The 22,847-nt window shown below is 43.7% G+C and overlaps 1 protein-coding gene across 4 annotated transcripts in view; it reads right to left on the reverse strand.

The window, feature by feature from the left end:
* Positions 1 to 22,847, reverse strand: part of PTPRT (protein tyrosine phosphatase receptor type T) — a 1,034,103-nt gene that overhangs the window by 115,039 nt on the left and 896,217 nt on the right. For 3 of the 4 annotated variants that reach the window (XM_075901353.2, XM_075901347.2, XM_075901348.2), the window contains 3 exons: positions 13,938 to 14,086; positions 9,114 to 9,191; positions 8,912 to 8,947 (listed from right to left, as the gene is read on the reverse strand). In XM_075901353.2, coding sequence (XP_075757468.2) covers positions 8,912 to 8,947; positions 9,114 to 9,191; positions 13,938 to 14,086 — 263 coding nt within the window. The remainder of the gene's footprint in view (positions 1 to 8,911; positions 8,948 to 9,113; positions 9,192 to 13,937; positions 14,087 to 22,847) is intronic. The other variant, XM_075901351.2, reaches the window with a different exon arrangement.

Consider the following 22,847-nt stretch of genomic DNA (forward strand, 5'->3'; position numbering starts at 1 on the left):
CCCCAGGTCCTTTTCTGCAGAACTGCTACTTAGCCAGTCGGTCCCCAGCCTGTAACAATGCTTGAGAGTCTTCAGTCCCAAGTGCAGGACTCTACACTTGTCCTTATTGAACCTCATGAGATTTCTTGTGGCCCAATCCTCTAATCTGTCCAGGTCATTCTGGACCATATCCCTCCCCTCCAGGATATCTACATCTCCCTAGCTTAGTGTCATCCGCAAACTTGCTGTGGGTGCAATCCATCCCCTCATCCAGGTCATTAATAAAGACATTATCAATAAACTACAACCTATACTGTAACAGGATACTACACTTCGAGAGGCTCTGGGTGACAGACCCATAGACTCCTATAGACAACCACCTAACCTCAGGATGATTCTTACCATCAACCACAGGACATATTACACTAATACCAACCCTGGAACTTTCCTTTGCAACAAACCCCGTTGCCAGCTTTGTCCACATATTTACTCTGCTGACCCCATCATTGGACCTAACCATTTCAGTTATAAGATCAAGAACACATATTCCTGCTCATCCAGAAATATAATTTATGCCATCATGTGTTGTCTGCTATGTATATTGGACAAACTTCTCAGACACTTCGCCAAAGAATCAATGCACACAGAACAGACATCAGACAGTTTCACAAAGAAAAAACAGATTCTTGCCATTTCAACCAGAAGGGGCATTGTCTCAATGACCTGATTACCTGCATCCTGATTCAAAGAGATTTTAACACAAGACTTCTAAGATAAGCCTCTGAACTGTCATTCATGCTTAAAGTTGACACTTTACGAGGGCCTTAACAAAGATGCTAATTTTATCTTACCCATTACAAAGATAGCTTCTCCAATTATCACCACTAATATCATTATCTCTAAGGGTACTTCTACACTAGCCCCCTAGATCGATCAAGGGAGGCTAATGAAGGTGACCAAAATTGCAAATCAAGCCCAGGATTTAAATATCCTGGGCTTGATTTGCATGTTCCCAGCCGGTCGCCATTTTAGAAATTGACTAAGCTGAAGTAACTGCCCGAACTACACGTGGCAGTGAAACAGAATTCCAATTTAAAGCCCCTAATTCGAATTAGCTGGTAAACATCATTGCAGGAGGAATACCAGCTAATTTGAGCTAGGGGTTTAAGTTAGAATTCCATTTCACTGCCACGTGTAGACGCGTGCAGTTACTTCAGGCTAGTCAATTTCTAAAATGGTGACCAGCCAGGAACATGCAAATCAAACACAGGATATTTAAATCCCGGGCTGGATTTGCAATTCCGGTCGCCCTCATTAGCCTCCCTAGATAGATCTAGGGGGCTAGTGTAGATGTACCCATAGACATTAGCTTCCCCCACCATCCCCCCCTCTGTTCTAAAATCTGATTTGTCTATTTTATATATGTTCACTTTTTTTGATTGTATCCCTTTGGTATATATGGTCATGCCAATTTTCTTCCACAATTTGATCTGAGGAAGTGGGTCTGGCCCATGAAAGCTCATCACCTAATAAACCATCTTGTTAGTCTTTAAAGTGATGCATAGTCCTGTCTTTTGTTTCAGCAAGACCAGACTAACTCAGCTACATCTCTATTACTATTAATAAAGATGTTGAACAAAACCGGTCCAAGAACAGATACTTGGGGGACTTCGCTAGAAACCAACTGCCAACCTGACAACAAGCAGTTGATCACTACCTGTTGGGCCCAACAGTCTAGCCAGCTTTCTATCCATCTTACTGTCCATTTATCCAATCCATACTCCCTTAACTTGCTGGCAAGAATATTGTAGGAGACTGTATCAAAAGCTTTGCTAAAGTCAAGGTATCCACTGACTTTCCCATATCCACAGAGCCAGTTACCTCCTCATAGAAGCTAATCAGATTGGTTGGGCACGACTTGCCCTTCATGAATCCATGTTGACTATTCCTGATCACTTTCCCCTCTTCCAAGTGCTTCAAAATGGATTCCTTGTGGCTCCCTTCCATGATTTTTCTGTGGACTGAGGTAAGGCTGACTGGTCTATAGTTCCTTGGATTGTCCTTCTTTTTTTTAAAGATGGGCACTACTTTTGCCTTTTTCCAATCATCTGGGATCTCTCCCGATCTCCACGAGTTTTCAACGATAATGGCCAAAGGCTCTGCAATGACATTTGCCCTCAGTACCCTCAGATGCATTAAATCCAAGCCCATGGATATGTGTAAGTTTAGCTTTTCTAAATATTTTCTCACGTGTTCTTTCCCCACTAAGGGCTGTCCACCTCCTTCCCATACTCTTTTGCCTAGTGCATTTGTCTGGGAGCTGACCTAGAAGCTTGAGTCATAGAAGAGCGTGTGTTTATGGCTCTTCTTCATTGGTTTCGTGGTCTGAATTGAGTTTGGTGAAATGATTGGTGCTGCTGCTGTCTGCCGAAGGTTGTATCCGTATGACTGTGGTAGGGATCATAGCGTTTCCTTCAGTAGGGGGGGAGTATACACACCCAATGTGAGCAATGTAATGTATGAGTCTTTGCTAGAATACAAAGCTTCATTGGTCTTTGCAGCAATCAATTCGTCCTTGTCAAATAGTAGGTCTTCTACTGAAGCCTGGAGGTCCCTAGGAACTCCCGCTGCTTGAAGACAGGATGAACATCTCATTACTATGGATATTGCTGTAACTCTTGCCATGGTGTTGGCGGTGGCGAGGGCCATCTGCAGGTCTGTATAATATATATATATATCCCTCTTTAACGATGGCTTTGAGGATGGGTCTCTTATTGTCTGGGAGATGGTGCATGAGCTCCGTCAGTTTTAAGTAACTGTCAAAGTCATGATTTGTAAGTAGGGCTGTGTAGTTAGCATTATGAAGTTGAGGGGTTGAGGAGGAGCACATTTTCCTCCCAAACACATCCAGGCACTTGTGGCCTTTGTCTCGTATATTTGTTTTGTATTGAGGATTTTTAGACCTTTGATTTGTAGCATCAACCACTAAGGAATTGGGTTGAGGGTGCAAGAATAAAAAGCCCATGCTTTTGGATGGAACAAAATATTCTCTGTATGCCCTTTTGTTGGTTGGGGGAGAGAGTCTGTGGCTGGTGTTTGCCATACTTTGTCTGCAGTTTCAAGTATTGCCTCATCTAGAGGTCGTGCAATTTTGGATTTTGCATAGGGCTGTAGGTTCTTTAGAAGCTTATGCTGTTTTTTCCTGCACTTCTGATATTACAACCTCCTGACTTGCAGTTCCTCCTCTTGAAGTTGCTTTAGGTTGTCACTAGGTGAGGAATCATTTGGGATAACTGCTTCATCAGGTATAGAAGATGAGTTATCATTTGGGGGCATGTCTGCTTGTTGGATGGTCGGACCATCCTCAGTCTGCTCTTCCTCGGGATCAATGCCCTCAGTGAGAGAGCGAGATGAGTTAAAGTGTGTAGAAGATAGCGAACTCGGGGCTGGTGTGGAAAGGGCAGTAGAGATGTGTCATAGTGCCCAATAATCAGGACTCGCCAAGCGGCGCCAGTCTGAGTGGCACCTGCCTTTGTTGATTCAGGGTCCATAGTAGGTACCCTTTTAGACGGCTGGGGAGCTGGCTTTGCAGGCTGTTTAGCGTGCGTCTTTGAACCTGGTAATGAAGAGGCCAGCACTTTTTAAATGCCCAAGGTGCCTGGTTCATCTTCCTTGCTAATTCATGATGGGAGGGAGCGGGCTGGTGAGGGTTTCATTTTTTAATGCGCTTTTTGCTGTGTAGGACTTGAGAGGTTCCTCTGAGGAGAGGTTGTATCTGAGCCTTTATTGGCCTCATTATGTGGATAGGGGTCTAGAGCTTTGTCAAAGGACAGCATCTGAGCTCTCTATCCTTGTGAGCTTTCACTGTCAGGCTGCGAAAATGAATGCATTTTTGTGAAACGTGTGTCTTCCCTAGGCAGCGTATGAAATCTCTGAGGCCAACAGAGACTGGCATAGAGTCCCAGCATTTCTCACATTTTTTGAAACTGGATCCTGGCATTTCGCCAGGTGGTAGCCTATGCCGTTCGCTGGTATGGCTCTTATCTATGAGTAAAGCTCCATTTCTTTCTTTCTTTCTTTCTTTCTTTCTTTCTTTCTTTCTTTCTTTCTTTCTTTCTTTCTTTCTTTCTTTCTTTCTTTCTTTCTTTCTTTCTTTCTTTCTTTCTTTCTTTCTTTCTTTCTTTCTTTCTTTCTTTCCACCACAGTGGTAAACTGTCAGGCTAACTATATACAAGCTGAAGTAAAAGAATATATTTTTAAAGCTATGTACTGTTTAACAAAGGAAAAACTAACAGAAACAGGTCTATAATATCTATCTAATTTTTTTTTCTTTTGCGTCATAGAAATGACACAAGGAGAAGAGAGGTTGGAACTCTGTCCATATCTGAGGGTGCCAAAGAAGGAATTGAGAGGAATCGGTCTGTGTGTGCTAACTTCAAAGGTGGGAACACCGCATGCCCATTGTGCATATGTAGTCCAACCGAACTGTGGCACTGGCTGGAGAGCCGGCTTCGCAGGCTGTTTAGCGTGCGTCTTTGAGCCTGGTAATGAAGAGGCCAGCACTTTTTCATTGCCCACAGTGCCTGGTTCATCTTCCTTACTAATTCATGATGGGAGGGAGTGGGCTGGTGAGGGCTCCCAACACCAATAGCGGATTACCCACAGGGACATTACTTAAGAACATAAGAACAGAAGAACAAAAGAATGGCCATACTGGGTCAGACCAAAGGTCCATCCAGCCCAGTACCCTGTCTGCTGACAGTGGCCAATGCCAGGTCCTCAGAGGGAGGGAACACAACAAGCAATCCTCACATGATCCCTTCCCTGTCACCCACCTCTAGAGAAACAGAGGCTAGGGACACCATTCCTACCCATCCTGGCTAATAGCCATTGATAGACCTAACCTCCATGAATCTATCTAGCTCTTTTCTGAACCGTGTTAAAGTTCTAGCCTTCACCACATCCTCTGGCAAGGAGTTCCACAGGTTGACTGTGCGCTGAGTGAAGAAAAACTTCCTTTGTTTTAAACCTGATGCCTATTAATTTCATATGGTGACCCTTAGTTCTTTGATTGTGGGAATAAGTAAATAACTTCTTCTTATTCACTTTTTCCATACCAGTCATGATTTTATAGACCTCTATCATATTCCTGCTTAGTCTTCTCTTTTCTAAGCTGAAAAGTCCCAGTCTTTTTAATCTCTTTTTGTAGGGGACCCGTTCCAAACCCCTGATCATTTTTGTTGCCCTTTTCTGAACCTTTTCCAATGCCAATATATCTTTTTCTGAGATGAGGTGACCACATCTGTATGCAGTATTTAAGATGTGGGTGTACCGTGGCTTTATGTAGAGGCAATAAAATATTTTTTTTCTTATTCTCTATCCCTTTTTTAATGACTCCTAACATTCTATTTGCCTTTCTGACTGTTGCTGCACACTGAGTAGATGTTTTCAGAGAACCTGAGAAATGACAATGACTTCAATCTTTCTCTTGAGTAGCTGTAGCCAAATTAGTCTTTATTATATTGTATATATAGTTGGGATTATTCTTTCCAATATGCTTTACTTTACATTCATCAACATTACATTTCATTTGTCATTTTTGTTGCCCAATCACTTAGTTGAAGAAGAACACTATGATTCTAAGGATATGTCTAAACCAGTGTTTCTTAAACTTTTTAAGTCCAAGGAACACCAAACAATACTTTTTTTTTATGAGGAACACCAAGAATTTTTTGTTTAACCCAAAAAAAAGGGTCGGGAGAAAGTTATTGAGCAAAAAAAAAAAAGTTGCCTGCCCCTTTAAGGGTGACCATTTTGAACCCCGTTGTTCTCCGCGGCACACCTCAGACAACCTCGCAGCACACCGGTGTGCCACAGAACACAGTTTAAGAAATACTGGTCTAGACTGTATTTCTTTTTTGGGATACCGGAAGTATTCTAAAATAGCAAAGCTGCATCTTTAAAAGTGCCCGCTATTCTGGCATCCCTGTAACCATCGTTCCATGAGGGTTAAGGGATTTGTTGGAATTCCTCCTTATTTTGAAATTTGGCACTGAACACACAACGCCAAATTTCAAAATAAGCTCTTTTGATTTAGACTTGGAATGAGCTACGCAATTTGCAAAGCACAAATATCGTAGTTTATTCTGACAGAAGGGTGCTGTCTAGACACACCCTAAATTGCCATTGGCATTGATCTGTTTTCTTCAGGTTTATCTATGGCACCTAGCAGCATGGTGTCCAAGTGTTGATCAATGTGACTTTTGTACATGACAGAGTAAGGAAATGCAATACAAGTGGAGAAGTTTTTTTCCTCCTTACTTTTAAGCTCTCACTATTCTCCATATGGGTACATCTATACAGCAGGGCACGTCTTTTGAACATGCCCAGTATTTCGAGATCAGTCTAGAAATGCACTATTTTGAAATTCAATTGAAATAAGTTACGAAATTTGTGTAGCACAAACTGCATATCTTATTTCGAGTTAAGGGTGCTGTGTAGATGCACCGTATGATAATGTCTCCCTTTCCCAAGCTTAGCTCCTGATTTCTGCAAGAAACTTGTGCCTACAGCTTACTGCATCCAAATAAACAAGTTCCAATCTATATTGAATATGCAAACACTCAGGGTATGTCTACACTACAAAGTTAATTCGAACTAACAGATGTTAGTTCGAATTAACTTTGATAGGCACTACACATGCAAACCGCTAGTTCGAACTTAATTCGAACTAGCGGTGCGCTTAATTCGAACTAGGTAAACCTCATTCTACGAGGAGTAATGCCTAGTTCGAATTAAGTAGTTCAAATTAAGGGCTGTGTAGCCACTTAATTCGAACTAGTGGGAGGCTAGCCCTTCCCAGCTTTCCCTGGTAGCCACTCTGGGCACCACCAGGGAAACTCTTCTGCCCCCCACCTGGCCCCGGAGTCCCCCACCTGGTCTGGCTATGGTGCCTGTGCCAGGTGCAAGCCTGCCAGCACCCAGCCAGCAGACCCTGCACCTGGCACGGCACAAGCCAGCCACCCGCTGCCACCCAGCCCTCCGCCTCTTCCCGGGACCAGGCTGGCGGCTCCCGGGAGCCTGCCCGGGGCTGCAAGAGGCGGGCGCCCGCCTGGTCTAGTGCAGACATCGTGGACCTCATCCACGACCTCCGCATTAGGCACAGGAAAGTGGCCGTCTAGGGCAGGATAGCTGCCAGCCTGGCCACCCAGGAGCAGGTTTGCATGAAAATCAAGGTGGTCCACTGCGACCCCCGACCGTGAGCCCTGAGCTTAGAATGGCCGTACTAGGTCAGACCAAAGGTCCATCTAGCCCAGTAGCCTGTCTGTTGACAGTGGCCAACACTAGGTACCCTGGAGGGGATGGACCGAAGACAATGACCAAGCCATTTATCTCGTGCCATCCATCTCCAGACTTCCACAAACAGAGGCCAGGGACACCATTTCTACCCTGTGGCTAATAGCACTCCATAGAGCCAACCTCCATGACTTTATCTCACTTCTCTTTAAACTCTGTTATAGTTCTAGCCTTCACAGCCTCCTGCAGCAAGGAGTTCTACAGGCTGACTATCTGCTTTGTGAAGAAGAACTTTCTGTTGTTAGTTTGAAGCCTGCTACCCATTCATTTCATTTGGTGTCCTTTAGTCTTTATATTATGGGAACTAATGAAGAACTGTTCTTTATGTACCCTCTCCACACCACTTGTGCTTTTATAGACCTCTATCATATCCCCCCTCAGTCTCCTCTTTTCTAAGCTGAAAAGTCCCCGTCTCTTTAGCCTCTCTTCATATGAGACCTGTTCCAAACCCCTGATCATTTTAGTTGCCCTCCCCTCTCCCACCCTCTCTCTTCCCCTCTCCCACCTCCTTTTCCCAGTCTCCCCAAGTTTTGTTCAATAAAGAGAGTTTCTATTTGTGAACACGTGTCCTTTATTTTGTACATCAGGAAGGGGGGCTAGGGAGGGGTAAGTGGAAGGAGGTGAGGGAGGAATGGGGTACGAGCCCCCAATGGGAAGGACTGGGCTGGCTCTGCGGGCTCCTCGGGGTGGAAGCTCTCCTGAAGCCCCTCAATTGACCCCCCCCTCCGGATGGCAGGCTGCGGCAAGTGCAGCCTGGCTGATGGCCGAGTGCTGTGATGTGCCGAGTGTGGGCACTCAGGGCAATCCAAGACAGGACTGCTTTGCAAGCAGGGAACCCCTGAGAACTGTCTGTCCTGGGTAGGGATCGGAACCCTTTAACCACAGCCCTCGGCTAGCCTGAGACAGCAGCTCCACACTCTAAGTCCTAACCTGATGCCCTGCCGGCACTGCTTCCGGCCATCCTTAACCTCGGTTCAGGGTCCACTCAATGTGGACATGCTAGTTCGAATTAGCAAAATGCTAATTCGAACTAGTTTTTAGGTCTAGATGCACTAGTTCAAATTAGCTTAGTTCGAATTAACTAATTCGAATTAAGTTAGTTCGAATTAGTGCTGTAGTGTAGACATACCCTCATTTATGTGCATGAGCAGGAGATCTCAGATCTTCACATACAAAGCATAGGTGTGTCTGCTTTGTGGGCACAGTCACTTACACGAACAAAAGTGGTTTTCAAAGTGAAGAATGGATGGAAATTTAGCCCCTCATGTCACATCCTACACATAAAAGAGATACTTGATGCACCTCAGGTTCTCAATTTTTGTCTTTTACTCTCTTTTCGATAAGGAAGCTAGTGTAAACAGCAGCTCTAGGGAGAAGTCATGTTTCTGTTTTTGTTGCATTATTACACCAAACTTCCAGTTGCTTCCGTTTCCTCAATAACAACATGGCAGTCAACTCAAAGGAGAATTGTAATATTGGAGTCTAAGCCATTTGGCAGTGTGTTTCAGGATCATTTTCAGATACAATACATGTTTTCCCTCCACTGTAGTACAGGGCACCATACCTGTCTTCTTACCTAGCAGCGTGGTCGATGGAACAGTGTCTGATGATACTTTGAGATGGAATTCCAGTCACCCACACAACACGGATCAATGGAAATCAACAGAAGATCAAGGAAGAAAAAAAATTAAAAATTAAAACAAGGTTAGCTGTTTCAGATGACTCAGTCCATATGCCATATTGGGACATGTAAAAAAAAAAAAATCTAGCACTAGTACCTGAGTAGTAGGAATTCAACAAAGTTTTGCTCTGAAGGGTTTTGCTTTGGGCAGAAAATGAACAAGGAGAGGATGATGCTAGGTAGGAAAGACACAAAGAAAAGACTTTAGAAACAGAGAATGAGAGAGAGTGAAAACAGGGAGAAGATTCCTCAGAGAACATGATAATACTGAATACTTAGCAAAATGAAATACTTTTTTCATCTGAGAATGCATATTAACTTTATATCACTACCACAATACTACAAGACCCCAAACATTGAAATACAGGTTGAAACTCTCCTAATTGGGACTCTTTGGTCTTGCAACACCCATGGTCCGGCAGGAGCACAGGGCTGTGTCTACACTGGCCCACTTATTCCGGAAAAGCAGCCACTTTTCCGGAATAACTTGCCAGCTGTCTACACTGGTCGCTTGCTTTTCCGGAAAAGCAATGACGATCTACTGTAAAATTGTCAGTGTTTTTCCTGAAAAACTATGCTGCTCCCGTTTGGGCAAAAGTCCTTTTCCAGAAAAAACTATTCCGTTTTAAGCATTTCCGGAAAAGGGTACCAGTGTAGACACAGCCCAGATGTTTCAGGACCAGAGAGTCTGAGGGCTAGCGCCAGGGAGCCCTGTAACCTGGCAGGGCAGTGGGGTTTCCCAGCAGGGCTGTGGGTGCCCAGTCCAGAGGCTGTGGTGCTGCCCAGAGTGGCAGCAGGAGCCAGACTCTGCAGCGGGAACCTGATATGCAGAGGCAGTGGGAGCCTGGCGAGCAAAGGTGGCAGGGCTGTTCAGTGGGGGCAGGGAGAGGAGGGAGCCAGCTGTGAGGGAAGTGGGCAGGTCTGGACTGGTGGGGGGGGTGGCAGGGAGGCCAGAAATGACCTCCCCAGGTCTGGCAAAATCCCTCATCTGGGACAGGTCAGGTCCCGAGGCTTCCGAACCAGGAAGTCCAACCTGTACTGCTAGTGTAACATATAATGTGTGGGAATATTGCAGACTATGCCTTTTTTAAATAGGTGTTTTATTTGTTGTTACACAAAAAATAAATTTGTATTTTTTCTCAAAGAAACGGATTCCTAAACATAACTCCCAGAAATACAGAATGGCTGTGTCTACATTGGCATCCAGAAAAGGGATGCTAATGAGACCAGTCGGAATTGCAAATGCCGCGGGGGATTTAAATATCCCCCGCGGCATTTGCATGAACATGGCTGCCGCTTTTTTCTGGCTTGGGGCTTTGCCAGAGAAAAGCGCCAGTCTAGACGGGATCTTTCGGAAAATAAAGCCTTTTCCGGAAGATCCCTTATTCCTCTTAAATTCCAACTAGTCTCATTAGCATCCCTTTTCCAGAAAAGGGTGCCAATGTAGACACAGCATGTACTTTTGGGTTTATTAAGCCCAGCAAGTTGGCACACTGTTCCACACATGCCTAACACAAAAGGTGTTAGCTGAGATGGATGGGATGCTTGGATATGAGAAATGGCACCTATATTCTCCAACTCAAGGGATGGGAAAGGATCAAAAGATCATTTACTTGCTAATCAAAACAGACCAAGGAAAAGGCCAGAGACCAGCATTCATATGGAGCACTTACTTTTTAGCTAGCTGATTAGGGTTGCTCAGTGTCCAGTATTGACCCAGACAGTCCGGTATTTTTGCCTCCTGTCTGGAAACAAAATTCAGAAAATACTGGACACCTACAATGTCTGGTATTTTCTGATTTTTTTCCCAGTCAGAAGGTGAAAATACCGGGTGCTTGCCTGGTTCCAAAGGGGAGCTGTCTGGCCCGGAGCAGGAAGACAAGATGGCCCTGTTAGGGCCAAAAAGCCTCAAAGGATTTCTTAAAGGGGCTACGCTGGGTTTTTTTTTTTCAACAACTTTGGTCTCCCCTTTTTTTTCTGCAACAGAATTTTTTACTGGGTATTTTTTTTGGGGTGTGTGTGGGGTATTTGATATTTTGGTTAAACCATCTGGCAACTGTATAGCTGATTTATGAAGCTGTCTTATAAATGGGTCAATTTAAGTGTGAATATGACAATTAATAATTTATAAGGGCACTTTTTGTAATTCTTTGTAGTTTGTTCCTATAGTGACAAATATTGACCTCATTTCCACTGTGATGGGAAACAAACTAATACAAAATCACAGTACATCAAAAAGATGCCAACAGATAAAATAGAAATAACTATTCCATAATACAAAAGTTGATACAATTCAATACATATCAAAGTAAATATCATATGCAATTGCTGCATCTCTAGAATAAACATTACTGACAAATTTATAAACACTCATCAACATTATTCCACGAGCTGAACAGAAGCATTCACTGGTCTAGAGAATTTCAAGTGGAATTTCATAAAGTCTGCAGAACTGCCTACTAAACAGTACCTCGCACAATGAAAGCACTTGCAGGCTCTTTCAGTATAACACTTTTCTGTTGCCATGTTTTTCATCAACACCTGCAGCTTATAATATACCAGCTGATGTAACAGGGGTCAGAGAAGGGTCTCACAAATTGGTCTTCAGGAGTTCTTCACCAGCTGATTTTAGGTATGATGCATATCTATGTTTTGGGGCGCCTAACCTCTGCAGCTTGGCTGCTGTATTTTGTTGCCTCTACTCAGCCTTGAGTGTTGTATTAGTGAGGAAGCACTCACTTCTACAGAAGGGCAACTGAGGTATAGAAAGTTCATGGGACTTGCTTAAGATCATGCAGCAAGTTAGTAGCAAAATAGAGAGTGAAATCCACATTTTTTAAGATCCAGTGATCAGGGCCGGTCCTAACCCAATTGGCAGCCCCAGGTGACTGCCCGGCTTACCCGCCCCTAAGACCGGCTCTGCCAATGATCTTAGTGAAATCACTGGATCACACTGTCTTGGTTCAGAATAAGGTATTTTTGTATAAAAGCTTTATAAACATTTTAAGTAAATTTAATAAAAAGCTTTATATTCAGTGAAACAGAGCGAAGTGGCATGAAGGGAAGGTGAATTATTTCTTTTGGATGAGGAGGGAGGACAGAAACTCCAAAAGGCCAGATTTTCACAGATTGTTTTCAATGGAAGATCTGCAGAGAACATTTGGGCATTGGTACAAATCAGTCAAGCACTGGCTTGCATAACCAGTGAGTTGTGTACGTTATCTATCATCCAATTGCAAGAGTTTTACAGGCACAATTGATATGTACATATTGAATGAGGCTTATCCAGATGAATTTCAACATATTGCAGAGGACCAGCAGAAAATATCTGCAACACCTAACTCCTCTAGAACAATGTGTGGATCTTGTACTGAATCACTATCCAGGACTCAATTTCACATCCACTTTAGAAATCTTTGACAAACATGTCCCAGAATATAACATGGATTTGGCATAGAACGTTTAGGAATAATTAAAAGGCAGCTGATATAGTAACTTAATTAAACTTGGCAGTGCCCCTTCATTCTGGATAGTCTTGTCTGCCTCCTTGATGGTCTGATGATACACAGCTGTATTTATTGATTTTAAATAATTTTCACTCTCCTCTAAATCACCGTGTTAGGTTCAGGAGGACGCACCCCAACTGAAAGTAGAAGTCACATATGGATTCAAATAAGAATTAGACCTTGATGTAGTTGTCTACTTTGAGTGACAGAATATTTAAAGTGCCATTGTCTTCTCCCTTGTACGTGCACAGAAGAAAATACAAGTAAGGTGTGAGCAGAGAATAAGAATGTCTGAGTAGAGACATGGGATGGAGGATGATCCTTAACGCTCTTGGAGGCACTTACTAATACATTCCCCTCATGACCTTGCTCCTGCCACTAGATAGAATAATTATGTGACCACACCAGAGTTCATTAATGCCAGATAAGATTCTCCTACACTCACCCAGTTTGATCATGGCTTCTCATTTTGTACTTCTACATGCCATGTACATGCTCCTTATGGGGGATGTATGGATTTCAAGACCTGGATATTCAATGAATGACACTTTGCTCCCTAAATAAGATCCTGAAGAGTTAAACAAATCTTAAATCATTCAACTTTATACTAATACTTGCATTTTCTAGGCATCTAATTCTTCTATGTCAAAGTGTCCAGCTGTTTGCCCTCATGATGTAGATTTCTGTTCTGCACTAGCCCTGCGTAATCTATAGCCCTGTGATGTTCCTTCATTGTGGTGTCAGAAAAGTGGCGCCTTTGTGAAAGACATATCATTCATGTATTGTTGTTCAGATGATGTGCTGCCTGTCATCACATTGGTGGGACTTCCAGACTACATGAGATACAGTTACAATGATACAGCATGCATGTTGTTGGATTTTAGCTTCCACCATGTCTCTTCTTTCTTGTCACTTCTTTTTAGCAATACTCCTGCACTGAGCTGAAACTCTGGGGTATCCTGTACTTTGAAGAGGATCTGTCATATTAAGGAACAGTCTCAGATATAGACAGACTTACATCCCCTGGGACTAGCATAAAACTTTCCTTTACACACCTAGGCAATAAATAAAAGATTAATGGTCTCAGTCACCTGCATTGCCTCTTCCTATCCAGAGGAAACAGTTCTTACTGAACATACTGTGAATGCAAACTTTTATTCAAACTTTTATTCTAAATTCTACCAAGTAAATTTAGAGTCAAAGGGAATCCTCTCCACCTGTCTGACAGTTAACATGGAGGCAGTCACAGAGAAATCTGAGACTCGAGTTTCACACTCCTTTTTAGCAGCACTTCTGCCATTTATTTTGCCCTCTTCATTTCTAATACCTACATCTTCTGCCCATGGAAACAGATCCATTTAAGTATCTATAGCTCTCAAATAGGGAGATATCCATTGCAAGCAAGTTAAACTTACTGAATCCATTAACATCTTGACAGCTGGAAGAAAAAGCTTCTTCATTGTGAACTGCACTGAGTTTGGTGGTGTTCTTGTCTGAAGCAACAACGGGACCCATCTCCCTCTGGGTGCTGCTTTGAGTCTCCTTCTGCTTCTTTGCTAGTTTCCTTTAATGTGTTTTGAAGAGGGGAGAAATTATGGTCAGTTTCTTTCATTAGCAACAAAGCAAAAGAGAAAATATCCTTTTTACCTTTCCTTCTTGGACTGATATATGGGGATAATTGTAAAGGGCAAAGAAGTGAATTATTCAGCTTTACAATAGTCTCAGAGGGTTTGCCATGGTGGTCTGTAACTTTAAAAACAAGTAGTCCTGTGGCACCTTAAGGCATGTCTACAATAGGAAATTATTTTGAAATAATTACGTTCAAAATAAGCTTGTTCCCCAGGGAAAGCAGGAATATCGATTTCAAAATAACCAGCCCATTATTTTGAAATAAAAGGAGGTATGTCTACACTACAAAGTTAATTCGAACTAATAGCTGTTAGTTTGAATTAACTTTAATAGGGGCTACACATGCAAACCACTAGTTCGAACTTAATTCGAACTAGTGGAGAGCTTAATTCGAACTAGGTAAACCTCATTCTACGAGGAGTAACGCCTAGTTCGAATTAAGTAGTTCAAATTAAGGGCTGTGTAGCCACTTAATTCGAACTAGTGGGAGGCTAGCCCTTCCCAGCTTGCCCTGGTGGCCACTCTGGGCACAACCAGGGAAATTCTTCTGCTCCCCTCCCAGCCCCGGAGCCCTTAAAGGGGCACGGGCTGGCTACGGTGCCCGTGCCAGGTGCAAGCCTGCCAGCACCCAGCCAGCAGACCCTGCACCTGGCATGGCATGAGCCAGCCACCCGCTGCACCCAGCCCTCTGCCTCTTCCTGGGACCAGGCTGGCAGCTCCCAGGTGCCTGCCCAGAGCCGCAAGTGGCGGTGCCCGCCTGGTCTAGTGCGGAGATCATGGACCTCATCCAGGTTTGGGGGGAGGCTTCCAATGTCCACGATCTCCGCCCTAGGCACAGGAAAGTGGCTGTCTAGGGCAGGAAAGCTGCCAGCCTGGCCACCAAAGGCCACATGCAAACCCAGGAGCAGGTTTGCATGAAAATCAAGGTGGTCCAGTGAGACCCCTGACCCTGAGCCCTGAGCTTAGAACATAAGAACAGCCGTACTGGGTCAGACCAAAGGTCCATCTAGCCCAGTAGCCTGTCTGCCAACAGCGGCCAACACTAGGTACCCTGGAGGGGATGGACCGAAGACAATGACCAAGCCATTTGTCTTGCGCCATCCATCTCCAGCCTTCCACAAACAGAGGTCAGGGACACCATTCCTACCCCCTGGCTAATAGCAGTCCATGGACCCAACCTCCATGACTTTATCTCACTTCTCTTTAAACTCTGTTATAGTTCTAGCCTTTACAGCCTCCTGTGGCAAGGAGTTCCACAGGTTGACTATTTGCTTTGTGAAGAAGAACTTTCTTTTATGAGTTTGAAGCCTGCTACCCATTCATTTCATTTGTTGTCCTCTAGTCCTTATATTATGGGAATTAATGAAGAACTTTTCTTTATGCACCCTCTCCACACCACTCATGATTTTATAGACCTCTATCATATCCCCCCTCAGTCTCCTCTTTTCCATACTGAAAAGTCCCAGTCTCTTTAGCCTCTCTTCTTATGGGACCTGTTCCAAACCCCTGATCATTTTAGTTGCCCTTTTCGGAACCCTTTCCAAGGCCAAAATATCTTTTCTGGGGTGAGATCATATCTGTACACAGTACTGAAGATGTGGGCATACCATAGTTTTATACTTCCCCTCCTCCTTCTTCCCCTGGCTTCCCCCTTCCAGCACCCTCCTCCTAAGTTTTGCCCTCCCCTCTCCCACCCTCTCTCTTCCCCTCTCCCACCTCCTTTTCCCAGTCTCCCCAGAGGTTAATCCCCTCCCCACTCTCAGTTTTGTTAAATAAAGAGAGTTTTTATTTTTGAACACACGTGTCCTTTATTTTTTACATCAGGAAGGGGGGCTAAGGAGGGGTAAGTGAAAGGTGGTGAGGGAGGAATGGGGTACGAGCCCCCGATGGGGAGGACTGGCATGGCTCTGCGGGCTCCTCAGGGTGGAAGCTCTCCTCCAGCGCCCCGACTGACCCCCCCAGATGGCAGCCTGCGACAAGTGCAGCCGGGCTGATGGCCGAGTGCTGTGATGTGTCGAGTGCGGGCACTCAGAGCACTCCAAGACAGGACTGCTTTACTGTCCCTCATTGAGGTAGACAAGCAAGTGGGGAACCCTGAGAACTGTCTGTCCGGGGTGGGGGTTGGGTCCCCTTAAGCACAGCCCTCAGCTAGCCTGAGACAGCAGCTCCACGCTCTAAGTCCTAACCTGATGCCCTGCCGGCACTGCTTCCGGCCATCCTTAATCTTGGTTCAGGGTCCACTCAATGTGGACATGCTAGTTCGAATGAACAAAACACTAATTCGAACTAGTTTTTAGTCTAGATGCACTAGTTCGAATTAGCTTAGTTTGAATTAACTAATTCAAATTAAGTTAGTTCGAATTAGTGCTGTAGTGTAGACATACCCAGGGTTGGTAGTGTGTACACTCCACTTATTATTTTAAAATAAGGGGAGGAGGTGAGGTTATTTCAAAATAACTCCCTAGTATAGCCCAGAGACTAACAAAACACGTAGGCTATGTCTACACTGCAAGGTTTTTGTGCAAAACCAGCTGTTTTTGCACAAAAACCTGTGGAGTGTCCACACCTCAAATGCGCTTTTGCGCAAGTAAATCAACAGTTAAATGGCAGAACAGAGGGCTTTTCTCGGTGTAGATAAACCTCCTTTTACAAGGCATAACTCCTTTTTGCGCTACAACTATTGGCAAAAAGGCAAGTGTGGATGCTCCAGAGGCTCCATCAGAGCACCTGTGCTTTTTCCCATAGGGGTTTCTTGTGCACACCTCAAATGTTTCTTGTGCAAGAAACCCCTATGGGAAAAAGCACAGGTGCTCTAATGGCCAGTCTATGAATGGCCATCAGAGCTTTCTTGCGCAAGAGTGTCCATGCAATGTGGATGCTCTCTTGCACAAAAGCACATCGCTTTTGCGATGCGCTTTGAGGTGTGGACATGCTCTTGTGCAAGAACTTTTTGCACAAAAACTCTTGTGCAAAAGGCTTCTTGCGCAAGAAGCATGTAGTGTAGATGTAGCAAGAAGCATGTACTATATATATAGTATCATGAGCTTTTGTGATCAATGCCCACTTCTTCAGATGATCTGAAGAAGAGGGTTTTGCCCACAAAAGCTCATGACACTATATATATTTTTGTTAGTCTTTAAGGGTATGTCTAGACTACATGGCTCCGTCGACGGAGCCATGTAGATGAGTTTACTAGACATAGGAAAATGAAGCGGCAATTTAAATAATCGCCACTTCACTTACATCAAAATAGCTGCCGCACTGTGCTGATCAGCTGTTTGGCAGCACAGTGCAGTAGTCGGGACGCTCCGCGGTCACAACAGAAGCCTTTGTCGACTGCTCCGGTAAACCTCATTCCACGGGGCATAACGGAGTGGTCGACAAAGGGTTCCGTTGTCGACCACGGAGTGTCCAGACTACCGCGCTGAGCCACCAAACAGCTGATCGGCACAGCGTGGCAGCCATTTTGATGTAAATGAAGCGGCGATTATTTAAATCGACGCTTCATTTTCCTATGTCTAGTAAACTCATCTACATGGCTCCGTCGACAAAGCCATGTAGTCTAGACATATCCTAAGGTGCCACATGACTATTCATTGTTTTTCAATTTTTAAAATAGTTGAAGATAGTCTGATAAATGCAGAAACCTAAGCCTTTGAAACTGCATACAATACAACACTATAGTAAATCTTAGCAAAAAAGAGACTGTACTCAAACCAACACTGTATTTACAAAGGCAATCCAATAAGGCCTCTGGAACTGATGTCAATCATTCAAGGAAGAACAAAATGTAACAAAATGGTTTGTGTTGTTCAATCCATGCTAGGTGGGCACCTAAATCCAGCCTGGAATTTTCCTGTGGTTATCCCAACTGAAAAGTGGGACATAACTTGAGTCCACATTAGAGCAGAATAGGCAGGAGTTATTTTGTGCACACAGATAGAATAGTGAGGAGAGGAACTTATATTGGACTTATGTACCCACCAGAAATGGGCTCAGCATACGACAGATTTTACTTGTGACAGGCAGAAGGCATTTTAAAAAATCACTCTCTCCAGCTATGTCTATGCTACCATAGTGCCTGCTTCTTTTCTGTGTCCAAGGAGATGACAAAGCCATTGACATGAAGAGTCCCAGTGCCAGCTCTAAATAATCAGTGACAAAGCCATGAACGCAAGACACCTTTCTTGATCCCACATCCAACAATAAGAAAATGAAGAAGAGGAAGGAGAAGGAAGAAAGCAACCAGGTATGCTTCCACTGACATTTCCTTCTTCTATGCTTCATTCATATCAGAGAGTAACACTTTAAAAATGAATACATGACATTCTACTACCAGCAGCTTTAAAAGATGCACTATAAATCCCTAACACCCGCAAATAACTTTGCTTACATAGGCTCCATAGATAAGAAAATAACACAAAATAAAAGAGAGGAAAAAAGATTAAGTAAGTGCTGTAGTCTTTTTTCTCCTACAGAAGGAACCTTAACAATTAAATTATTATGTGAAGAGGTTTTTTTTTCACTAAACTGATTTCCTTATGGTAAAAAGTTCCTGACTAATTTCTTTTCCCTGCCCCTCTTTTAACTACACAAACATTCAGTTGACTCTTAGGGTACATCTACACAACAATTATTTTGAAATAACTTAGTCCGCATCTACACAGCAGGCAGTTATTTTGAAATAATGACAAAACACTGTCAAGCTGGAGGACTTCTTACTCCAACTACTGTAACCCTCACTGTATGAGAAATAAGGGAAGTCAAAGGAAGGCTATATCTAGACTGCTTTATTTTGAAATACTTTTTGAAAATAGAATGCAGTTTAGACGTACCTGAAGAGTGCTCTATTTTGAAATAGGCACTGCTGAAGCTTTGCTGTCCCTCAAGAGAGGTCTGCAAGCAGGCAGCAGAAACAGAGAAATGGTTGTCCAGGGGGGTCCCTTTAAGCGTGTGTTTCTGGAAGGCTCGGGCAACAGCACTTAAAAGCAACTGGTGACCTAAAGCCTGGCCAGATCCGGTTCTGGGGGGCTTTATATGCGAGAGAGCATCCAATAGCGTGAACGCTCTCTTGCACAAAAGCGCATCGCTTTTGCGCAAAAACTTTTTGCAGAAGGTCTCTTCTGCAAAAAGCTTCTTGCGCAAAAAGCCTGTAGTGTAGACGTAGCCTCAGTGTACAAACAAAGCAAGCCATTGACAATGTTGATTGTAGTGAAAAACTTTGGTTCGGTTTGTCCCCTGTAACTCTTTCAATACAATAAAATAACCAGGATGTGGAGTTTCTATTTACTGATATTTTTTGTTCTAGCTGAGGTCTAGTTTCAGACAAAAAGCATCTCTCCAATCTCAGCCAGTCAAAACTATACTTTTCACTCTTTAAATATGTAAATCACATAATCATTTGTTTCTTGCTCATATAATAATGTAATTTGGAGGGTTCTTATGTTATACACAAAGGAAAACTGTATCTGTCATCCTGTAGTGGTTGGAACAAGTCTGGGTCAGATCCAGCCCAACAAACCATTGGATCCCTACTTGCCCTACACCCATGGCACTCCACTCAGAAAAACCAACCTTGAGGCCTGTTTATCTGTACAACTGTTAGCTGTGGGGAGAGAGGCTTTGCATGCTGCTCCAGCACACATTGGCTGGTTTCTGCCCTCCTCCTGCCCTAGGTCACAACCCAAATCTATGCATCCTCTCCTGCACCGCAGTTCCCTGCTCCTGGTCACAGCCCCCTGATGCCCAAGGTCACAACCCAAACTCTTACACCGCCACCTGCACCTCAGTGTCTTACCATAAGCTTCATTCAGCACCCAAACTCCATCCCTAACCTTGCACCTCCTCCATTAATATAATGGAAGAGTGTGGCCCTTGACCACTTACCAAATTTTGGAGTGGCCTCCCCATCAAAAATTATTGACCACTCCTTGGTTTTGGACCATGTCAAAGATTTTGCTACTACTTCTACCAGTTAATAATTGCTCCTTTTGCTCTGGCAGTAGAGGATCAGCCTTGTACATTTAGAGGTCCTGGGTTCAAATTGTAATGATATGGTTGATGTGTGATCTGCACAGTTGCAAATCACTTAACATGCTTGGGTGATGTACAGAACTTCATTTTACAAAAGTGAGTATCTGAGGCCCAGAGATAGCATGACTTGCCCAGCATCATTCAGTAAGCCAGTGGCAGAATCAGAGCAATCCACCCAAGCTTGTCTTGCCTACTCTAATAAACTCTTTCAATAAAGTCTTACACTTCTGTTACAATAAGCACTCTATAGTAACTTGAAAAATAGTAATAAAGTACTCTATTATGCTGAAACTCATGTCTTGATAATTAATTCAATTAAAAGCTTTCCTTATTGTGATATATGACAATTCTAACACAGAACTAGATTTACAACTGTGGTGTGTGAGCATGTGAACTTATTTCTGTTTACTTTATCTGTAGCAACATTAACATTAATGTATGGAGTTACATTAATGCTTTGGATTTGTTAATAACAAAGCATGACTATATGAGGTGTTTGGCAACAGGAACTATGATTTCTCAGTGGGAAACACTAATCCCAAACATATCCATTCTTAATCACAAGCACTGGACTGCTGAGGCAAACCATTACTGATTCCCATTATTGATGTTTAAAAATGGTGAATCAACAAGGACAAGAATGTCTTCTTAAACCCAGATTAAAGTATTCTTGGCAATAAATGCTTAGAAGTCCCAGTGCTAAATGTCTTTTGAGATAGGCCAATAAGCTACAAAGGGTTGGAACCAGCAAACTTGTTTTCCTTTTCAGTGAATGAACAAGTGTTCCTGAATGGTCTGTGCAGAATGCAAACCAGGGTCTCAAAGGAATACTGATAGAAGCCTGTAAAGCATTTCTACGTTGTCATGCAGTAGTCACAAACGGCCACAAAATGCTGGCTTGAGCAATTAAAAAAAAATGGTGGTATATATTTAATGTTCTCCAACTAGCTCAAGTAACAGAAACAGAACAAACAAATGGCAGCTTCTCCTCATGCGAAGCCCAGAAACGGCAAATTAGGATACATGCATACTGGGAGGATTCACTGAAAAGGATACATGGGTGTGGGTGCAGGGAAGTCTCACAGAATTGGACAATCTGGTGTTTTACTCTTTCAAGTGTTCACAGACCTTTCCTCTCTATCAAGAGCTCAAAAATTCACAGAGCACATGATGAGATGGAAAGAAGAGGAAGATATTCTCTCTAGAAGATATTGGAGCTAAGCTTTCCAGGGACTTCTTTTTGCCACCTCCTCTTCTTCCTTGGTTCTGTATCTGGACAAAACATTAGCTTAGGAATAGAACTTGTCAATCCTCACTATCATTGCAATTAGAATCACAGAGAGTCACAAGGGACTGAAAGAGGTTACTCACCTCGTGCAGTAACGATGGTTCTTCGAGATGTGTGTCCCTGTGGGTGCTCCACTGTAGGTGTCAGGCTCGTCCCGGCGCCACAGATTGGAGATTTGTCAGCAGTAGTCCAGCCGGACTGTGCATGTGCGTTAGGCGCCTCGTGCTGTTTGTACCATTGTGAACAAATGGTGGCTCATGCCAGTTCCTCCTAAGTGGAGAATATCTGAAACACACAAAGACAGAAGAGACTCCAAAGAAGGGAGAGGGCAGGTTGTGGAGCACCCATGGGGATGCACATCTCGAAGAACTGTCGTTACTGCACAAGGTGAGTAGCCTTCTCTTCTTCTTCGCGTAGTGTCTCCGTGGGTGCTCCACTGTAGGTGTCTTCATAGCAGTAGCCTGTTCTATGGAGGTGGGATTCGGAGCGAAGATCTCTGACATTGACAGGACTGCAGAGGCCACTGCAGAGTCACCTATAGGGATGTTAAGCGTAGCATAGTGCTTTGCGAAGGTAAAGTTCAATGACCATATAGCTGCTCAGCAAATGTCCCATAAAGCAATGCCCTTAAGAAAAGCTGTGGAGGCTGCCATCACCATGGTGGAATGGGCACTAGGTATACATGGAAGCGGCTTGCTCTGCAGTGAGTAGCATCATACAATGCAGGCAACGATGAGCTTTGGTATGCACTGAGCTGAGAAAGGTTGGCATTTGGAGCACTCAGCCATGGACACCAGGAGTTGTTGAGACTTATGGAACATGCGAGTTCTATCTATGTAAAAAGCTAAAGTGCGGCAGACATCTAGAGTGTGTAGCTGAGCTTCATGGTTAGAAGAATGTGGTTTAGGTTAGAATATAGGAAGGATTATCAGTTCGTTAAGGTGGAACTCTGAATTTATCTTTGGTAAGAAGGATGGATGGGGATACAGTATCACTCCCCGGTCCGTAAACAATGTATATGGCGGTGAGGCTGAGAGGGCCACAAGCTCTCCTACCCTGCACACTGAGGTTATTGCTAGCAAAAATGTAACCTTCATCATTAAGGTGGCCAAATCACAAGTTGCCAAGACCTCAAAGGAGGGGTGTGTTAGAGCAACCAACACTAACTCCAAGTTCCACGGATCTGGGGGTTTCATATGTGATGGATATAAGTTTGACAATCCCTTAATAAATCTCTTAGTCAGTGGGTGGGCAAATACTGAATAGCCCTCAGTCAGTTGTCGAAAAGCAGAATTTGCCACCAGGTGGACTTTGATGGAAGATACCGCTAGACCCGAACATTTCAGGTGAAGGGCGTAGATACATTGAATGGGGA

Source organism: Pelodiscus sinensis, chromosome 17, assembly GCF_052426305.1.
Source record: "Pelodiscus sinensis isolate ZL-2025 chromosome 17, ASM5242630v1, whole genome shotgun sequence".
In the NCBI taxonomy this organism is placed as follows: domain Eukaryota; kingdom Metazoa; phylum Chordata; order Testudines; family Trionychidae; genus Pelodiscus; species Pelodiscus sinensis.